The sequence below is a fragment of the Triticum aestivum genome, chromosome 1D (assembly GCF_018294505.1).
Source record: "Triticum aestivum cultivar Chinese Spring chromosome 1D, IWGSC CS RefSeq v2.1, whole genome shotgun sequence".
NCBI lineage: Eukaryota > Viridiplantae > Streptophyta > Magnoliopsida > Poales > Poaceae > Triticum > Triticum aestivum.
The window spans coordinates 255,491,773-255,500,198 of NC_057796.1; the positions used below are offsets into that span (position 1 = coordinate 255,491,773).

An 8,426-nucleotide genomic window follows, 5' to 3' on the forward strand; every position below is an offset into this window, starting at 1 on the left:
GCTTGCTACACATGAATGATAGGCACATATTTATTTCTTGCAAAAAGAAAAGTACATAATTGTTTTTGTGGGACATCAATTATGGTATGCAGATAGTAACTGCAGCAAAAAAGAACCCAATCACCTAACAGCTACTACACTGGAAAGGAAGCCCAACAAGATCAACCCAAAAGATTAATGTTAACTGCATTTTGAATTTGCACAGACAGCAGGAACATATTTTAAAGACTTATTGATTACAGTCATACAGTGCAGATTAGTAAATTTGTTAGGCTAAGATTACAGTAATAGGCATGAACAATCACATATCGCCAGTGGTACTGAGTGATATAGACACATTGAAAACAAGCAGATATGATTGTCAAGCTTCATGCACTAGCCAACGCAACCAAAAGTCCGAACTGATGGAAAGGGCTAGGCAATCCACATATACACTTCAACAATGATAATACTAGAAACAAAAGCGAAATTGCTTTCCATACGACATTTTCAGGTACGACTCTCATACGATCCGATGTGTCTCAACTGGGCTGCATGCTCCACTTGTTTCCTTTTCCAGATAGAGCTGGTAGATTCGATGAAAGCACATGCATCTGCTATTGTACTTGCGTCGAACGTGAAAACGCCATACATATAGCAGAACTCAAACAAAAACAAATGCCAATGCACAGAATAAAAAGCCATCAAGTTAATTAACTCAGAAACCTGATGAACAAAAAGATCTTTCTTGACACACGGAAGCAGAAGGTGATTGCTATAAGTAGAACTGGACAGTAATCAGATTTCACATACCTAATGTATGCAGGTAAGCCCATCTATAACCATCATTTTATTATACAACACACCCATGGAAATTAGAAAACCTTCATAACAGAGGCTGGGCTCTTGTGAAAATAAAAACACCACCGCCGCCAATTGAACGCCCCAGGAGCATGTCACGGTCAAGGTAAGAAAGATAGTATAGTCCTCCAGGTGATCGTCTGATAAAAATTCAGTATGAAACTTACGAACAAAGGAAGCAGAGAAGGAAGATTGTTTTCTTCGAAAAAGTACCTTTCGGGGCTGCTGATAGGAACTTGAGCTCGGAAAGTTTTAAGGAACTGCAATATCTGCAAACATAGGCACTGCAATGAAACACTTGTATAACAGTTGATGAGCATTTTGAAAGTGAAACAACGATCCTAAATAAATAATTATTTTTACAATAACCGTTGTATTCTGGAACAAAAAAGAATAACAATAAATCTTTTGGTCACTAGCATTCTCAAAACTATTATAACTGTCAAATGAGAATATACATATGGACTACAGAGGATGTGCATGCTTTTAATGAAAAGGGAAAAGGATTGTAACCATAACAGGTAATATTCAAACTGAAGAGATAATTATATTCATATAACCTGGCTTACCTGAAGACTCAAAAAAGACCGAGGAAGTATAGCAGGAGCTATCAGTGCTTGTAGCTGCTCACTAATCTTGATATTCTCTACAGCAACCTATTAGACAATGGATCATAAATGAAAAAAAAAGGGTAAAACACATAAATCAAAGAAAACAAAATTGAGAAAAGATGGTGGCATAAGCACAGGCTTCTTCACAGAAACCTTAGCTTTAGATGGTACATGAAAATACAGAAAACGGACAAATTTCAGCATTGCAAATAACTTTTTTTTCTCAAACATACATATAAATGCATGCCATTTTGTATTAGGAGAAGGCACATAGATGGCGTGGATCTTATAGCCAAACAGGCAAAAAGGAGAAAAACTAAACTAAAACCAAAAGAAAGCAAAGCCAAAAATTAAGTAAAAAATAGTAGATATTGGTTGTTGCGCTATCTTAGCACTTTTCTTCTCAATGAAAATGACACCCTTCCAGGTGTGTTCAAGAAAAAAAAAAGCCAAAGAGAGAGAAACCAACAAAGAACTGTGCAACTACCCTATGCACATTACAAACAACTCGTAGCCATGAGCAGTAAGTTAGAAATATAACGATAACATGTCAGAGTCTGGCTCTATTCTAGCACCATGTTTCATGTGAAAATGAATCATGGATAATGCTAATGTGTTTCATATACGACTTAGCTGCAGATATGGAGATACCTCATAGAGCATGCCTATCACCTACGTAGCCTACCACTACTGCACACTGAACATCACATCATATCTAACATACGCTTATTCAGTTTTTCTGATGGATTCTTAATTTCCTTCCAGTTAGTTTATGCATGCTCTTTTCCATACATAACGGGAATTTTTTATGTGGGTACAGACAGGAAGGTGCTGCTGGCAGGGGTGGGGACCAGGCAGATGCTGCTGAACAAGTGCTTTCGAGTGTTGACTCAGGGGAGGGTCAAGGAACATGGAGATGAAGCTTCTATTTGATGAATCACTTCGATGAGTCCAGAACTGCTGTTCAGGGAATGTTCTATGGTTGTTTTGGCATCCCTTTGAGCTGCTGTAAGTGCCGTTGCTTTTTCAGTAACCTTGATTGCTATACTTTTGGTGGCAGCTGGAACTTCTAGTTTTGGTTTGTTAATAGTAGGTGGCAAAACCCTTTGGAACAACCATTGCCTGGCATATTGATTCTGGATTGATGTTGCGTTCCAGTATTGAAAGATAGTGGAAACTGCGCATAAGCTTGTATGGAGAAAAATGTCTAACCTGCTTTCTTATCATCACCCCCAATCTTTCTTATTACAACACTCCCTCAAATAAGCAGGCAAAGATATTTTCAATAGAAAAATTACCTCCTCGAACTGAAGAAATATGTTGCGCTTAGACAGAACATCAAATTTTGCAGAGACCATCAGTGTTGCACCCTCTTGCTCCTATATAGACCACTAACAGAATCAAACACAAAAGAGCTAACCCAAATGAGAGTTAAAGACAGAAGTGCTATACAGTACTTAATCAATGACATGCAAACAGGCTGATAAGCATAATATGTCAAATGAAGGGATTATAAATCATTTTTTATGCCAAAAATCGTCATACTACAGACTGCACAATATAAAAATAATGCAATTCTAGAACAAAATCTGTTCCTGTAACAAAAGGACTATGAACATTCTGCAATCATTTTATCAAGCCGCTGCAAAGCTAAAAATACCGTTTTCCTATGCTTTTCACTATATTATGGCCATATCCATGCATATGATACAATGATCCTTTTTATGAACCAGCCTCTCCCCTCTTCGATTGGTCAAACGGAAACAACCAAGTCATGTTTATAACAATAGAAGGGCAGAAAAGCACATATGATGAGCTAAAGGCTCTACTTAAGTATATATCAGCAACTTGTGAAGATGAATTGTCGTAAAGAAGAAGCAAATATACACCATGCTATCTAAGGTGCAAAACTTTCACTGTTTACTGCATACTAATGCCATCCTACTACAAACTTACAAGTTAAGAAAGGATATTGTCCTTTCGCTGTTTTGCATTTTTTGACCATCCACAATAATGACACTCATAAAACAAAAACATGTACATTCTGAGTTCCAGGCACAGTCGACAGCACCAACAGAAAAATATAACAACTAATTTTTTTTGTGAAAAATAAACAAGACCTGTTGTGGCGCAAAGTTAGGTTAAAAGAACAAAACCTCCAAGAAAGGACACATAGATGCACAATTATCATAAAGGTTTACCTCCAGCAAGTTCTCGATGCTCCAACGCACGACATTCCGCACAATTCCACCATCTGACCGACCCTTGCACTCAAACTTCTGGTATATTTGCCCTACCTGCACATATCCAAAAGCACCACCCCAGACATAAGATTTCCTGCACTTTCCGCAAATTTATCAAACATGATCATCTGTCTATACTCTATACACACTACAAAGCAATTTGAAGTGTCAGAAAACTACTCATGATCAACCTCTAATAGCTCCAGGTTTCCATAGAGCGTTAAAGTGCACTAACGGAATAGCAGAGTTTCCACGATATCAAACATTTGCATACTTGCTACTTGTTTGTTGCTAACTGTCACGGGATTCTCATGATAAAATTTGAAAATTCGAGGTACAGGCAGAGAAAGAGACCTGCAGGAGAGGGAGTCTCTCGGCCGCCTCGAAGAGCATAAGCACGTCCGACGCAGACGTGTAGCACAGCCTCCAGGTGCCGTCGAGCGCAGCGAGGTCCAACGGTGCCCCCTCCCCGGCGCCGAGCTCCTCCACGGACACCTATACACCACGCGCACACATCAGATCGAAATCCCTCGCTGTCCGCCCAGGAGTAAATGCGATTGGAGGAAAGAGCTAGAGCGGGGTTAGTACAATGGCCTCCTCGATGGCCGCGCGCTGGTCGGGGCTGGCACCCGAGCCGCGTCCCGTCTCCTGCACCGCCCGCAGCAGGTCGTGCTTCCGCCCCTCCGTGTCCGCCTGCGAGCGAGCAGAGCGTCAGATCGTGCGTGGAGGTAACGAGGGGGTCGGGGATCCGACGGACCGTACTGCGGTGAGCGGGGCGGCGGCCGCGGCGGCGAGGAGTGGAGGAGGGCTGCGACGTGGGTTATGAGGGCGGAAGTGGGCGTGTCTCTGGAGAGGCGAAGACGGCGATGGTTGGGAAGGAGCGGCGGGGAACCGGCGGGAGGGAGCGGCGGCGAGCGCCATTTTTGCGCGCGTTCTGTGTGGCTGGAGTGGGCGGAAGCGCCGAGGTCCTGGCCAGTTCCGCTGCCACGCATCGGCATGTGTTGCCTGCCGTTGGCCAGAGATGCATACCCCTCCTCACCTGCCATCACCACCGTCCGTCTAAGATCCGACGGTAAGAGCGATTGTTATTTTTTTTGGCAAAATGAGGGAATTTGTTCTGCCTGCGTGTAGCACTCCCACGGCGCCTGGCGGCCAAGCATTTCATCCACGGCGTTCCATTAGACACGTAACTTTTCGCAGAAATTGCAAATTAAATTTTAATGCGATTGCTATCCAGCAAACGGTCGTTGAAGGTGCATGGCAAAACGAACATTTTTCACACCAATTTTAGTTGGCAATTCCTTCAAGCATACACACAGTTTTCACAGCAAAAAAATTGTTGCTAGAAATTGCCATGTGTGTTTTGTAGAATTTGGCATAAAAATGTTCACAAATGGCATCCCCACGCGTGCGCCCATCCGTGCTCCCGCGTACGTGGCTTGATTTGATTGGAACAAAATAAGGCCCGGCCCTACCCCTTAAAATCAGGGGGGAGATGATTATATTAGAAAGGAAAAAGGAAAAAAGACAGCCGTAGGATGAAGTGGGAGCACGGATGGGAGCATGGGGAGGGAGCAGGCAAGCCGGATCCCCCCATGAGGTTCGTTGGCTATTGGGATCCAAATTTAAACAACAGTAAAAACTTCAAGAACTATCTTGCATTCCAAGCAAGATCTATGAAGTGCAAATAGCATTTTAAGTAAGCACCCAACACTACTCCAAAAACTAAATATCCTACTACTAGTCACAGGGGGAACCTGTAGGCATTCAAAGATGGGAATCAACAAAACTTGACGCAGAAGGAAAGTTCCCTTTACTCCGGATATAATTGCCTTACAATGTACAATCATGACCCAATCCCTTTTAGAATGGAAAAAGGAAATTCAATGGCATTATAAGTTTGCGTTGAGAACAAGCTTGTTGGATTAGGGACACTAAAATCTCTTGAGATCTTCAGACATCTTGGTTTGGACCGCAGATGGTGGATACTCAACTAGATCTTCAGAGATCTTGGTTTGGATCGCAGATGGTGGATACTCAACTAGATCTACAGAGAGCTTTGCTTCGGATCGCAGATGGCAGATACTGGAGTAGACTTCTCCAACCGCAGCAGCAATGCGATGTCAAGTTCCTGCAGGCTCTTCTCCAGTATGAGTTTTGAAGTTTCAGTGGCTTCAGGCTGGCTCTTGTTTGAATAGTTCCAAACCTCTCTTCTGCTGATGATTTCTGTTGTGCACAATGCACTGGAAAAGACTAATTGTAAGGATAGGAGCAAACAGTTTTGCGGTCTCTCTTCAAAATAAACTGACAAGCGCTCCGACAGTTACCTGAAAAGCATTCTGCGGCCGAAGAATTTGATGGTACCTTGCTATTCCACTGCTGCAAAGGATCTCAATGATCTTCCATAGCTCCTGCCTCCCATGGACCAAGAAGAGCGAAAGAACACCAATTCACCTGCACAAGCATACAAAACAAGTGAACACTCAGAACAAATGAAATCAACTTAACAAAGGGAACATTACACAAAGACCAAAATATTTTCAAAAAAGTTAGCACCTGGATCACCCTGCAAAACAGAAAGGAGTCAAGGAAAGAAGCAAGTCAAAACAAAACAGGAGGAAGCAATATAGATGTTAGAAACATAACCTGCAAAGAAGAAAACATTTAACTGAAACAAATAAGCTATATGAGAGCAAACCATAAATAGCTGAGACCTGATCAGCAACCTGCCATGCAAAGCACTAATTATGAAGGGAATTTAGTTAGTAAGTTCACACCCCGAGAAATAGGATAATGTAATCTGCAACGGATTTACATCACCAACTATGTCAAGCAAATTTGCACAGCTTGAATGCACTGAAATGCAGCAGATAGTGAACCTCAAGAGAGCATAAGAAAGAAAGGAGCTACAATAATGAAAAGTTGGAGCAAACAAGAGCACCGCGCTATAGAGAAATAATCTAAACGGTAATAGCAAATGATTAACACTAAGTAATTCAGAATAGGCTGTTCAATCGAAGTTACGATTACAACAAGGTCCCATGAAACTGAATTGATACTACATAGACATTATTTAGTGCCTCTAAGGAGTCTCATATCCCTTCATAAGTCTATAAAGAAGGAAGCTCTTATAGTTTCCATCCTGTCAAAGAAGGGGAAATGGAGTAGACATCCGCATAAGGTAGCCGGGGAAAGAAAAGATGGAAGTCTCGTTAGCTCTAGCTCAGGTCCATGCCATCTCCAGCTTGGCTCGGTATCGGAGACACGGCGGAGTAGGACCTCTCAAAAGGGGAAGGATGGAGCTGTGCACCACGCCTGCGCTTGAAGGAGCACCCTTCATTGCTGTCGGCTTCATGCTTCCTCCGAATCCCCCTCACTGCCGTCAGCTCCAGTGGTGAGAGCGGGAACAACTGCCCACTCACTCGGCAAAGCGAGTTGTGGTTGTCATAGAGGATCCTCTGGTTACAGTTTTTGTCACAAATGTGCGTCATTCCAGTCAGTTTGCAGCGGTACATGTTTCCAAAGATGTGCTCATTCTGGCACCTCTTGTCACACTTGTGACTGGGGATTTCCCCTTCTGTGTTCAGAATAGTGGACAAGAAAATCACATTGCTGGGCTCAGCAATCACAGATTTGCCAAGTACCTCCATTGTTCTGCCGCGAGAAACCTCTTCACAGACCCCCTTTTCTTGGTTTCTAAGATCGGAGTTTCTGCAACCCAGAACAAGAATTTGCTTCAGAATTTTGTTTTGAAGCACTTGCATATGACCCACGCGGTGACAGTTCTTGTTGCTATTACTGAACCAGTTCATAGAATAAATTGCAGTAAATCTGAGAGGACTTTTGCATCGAACACAAGAAAAAACTAGTATTAAAAGTGGCACAACCTCACGAAACTGCCACTAAATTTGCATGCAAGACATATCACAGATTTGCAATACTTTGACCACAATTTTCTACAGATAAATCTCGGTCACTTATGATTTCTGAATTCTAACATTACTGCCAAGATTCAATATAAATCCGTTGGCGCTTTGGCAGACCAAAGCCAGTAAAATCCCACAACACCACAACCCATAATTGAATAATTTGGATAGTACAGTCCACCTGGCATCAAACTACAAACGAATCCAAAAAGATTAAAAAAACAATATAAAATTCTCAGATACAAACAAAACCTAATTCACAAGTCAGCACCTGCCCCTTTTAATCCTGCTGGTAAACCAAACACCTAGCTGCCCCTTTCCCGGCTCACAATTTTACCAGATCTAAACGGTGAAACCCCCACCTACCGCACCACCCACGATAAATTCACACCAAAACCACGAACAACCGCACCACAGCGCCAAAATCTGGGCCAATTAGGGATTCGGATCGAGAAAATCGCATTCAAACGCCTCCTGGCAACCTCCCACGGTCTCCCCTCTCTCCTCGTCGAAACACCCCTAAAATTTGAGGTGAAAGCCTCGGAAGAACAACGTAATAGAGGGCAGAGGCGAGGATACATACCAGTAGAGCTCGAAGGCGGAGGAGGAGACGAGGTAAAAACACCGCGGCCTTCGGTCTCTCCTTCCTCTCCCTCCCTGCCCCTCTCTCTCTCTCTCTCTCTCTCTCTCCGCCAGGGAACAGGAACCTCTCGCGGAGTCAATTGCAACGGCCCGGACGAAGAGGGGTTGGGGAAGGGTGGGTGTCCATTTATAGGATCATGCCGTTCGCCGAATGACCAAAATGC

General features: G+C 43.0%; 2 protein-coding genes across 2 annotated transcripts; both read right to left on the reverse strand.

The window, feature by feature from the left end:
• Positions 1–664: 664 nt before the first annotated feature.
• On the reverse strand, positions 665–4,711 carry LOC123181308 (probable plastid-lipid-associated protein 10, chloroplastic). The gene is made up of 8 exons (XM_044593567.1): positions 4,457–4,711; positions 4,283–4,387; positions 4,049–4,189; positions 3,653–3,748; positions 2,750–2,830; positions 1,410–1,496; positions 1,054–1,109; positions 665–980 (listed from the first exon to the last, which is right to left on the reverse strand). The coding sequence occupies exons 1-8, from the start codon at positions 4,613–4,615 to the stop codon at positions 866–868; spliced, it is 840 nt and encodes a 279-aa protein (XP_044449502.1). The 5' UTR covers positions 4,616–4,711; the 3' UTR covers positions 665–865.
• Positions 4,712–5,484: 773 nt separating this feature from the next.
• LOC123181309 (uncharacterized) lies at positions 5,485–8,196 on the reverse strand. Its single transcript, XM_044593568.1, has 2 exons — positions 6,022–8,196; positions 5,485–5,937 (listed from the first exon to the last, which is right to left on the reverse strand). The coding sequence occupies exon 1, from the start codon at positions 7,504–7,506 to the stop codon at positions 6,913–6,915; it is 594 nt and encodes a 197-aa protein (XP_044449503.1). The 5' UTR covers positions 7,507–8,196; the 3' UTR covers positions 5,485–5,937; positions 6,022–6,912.
• Positions 8,197–8,426: the final 230 nt, after the last annotated feature.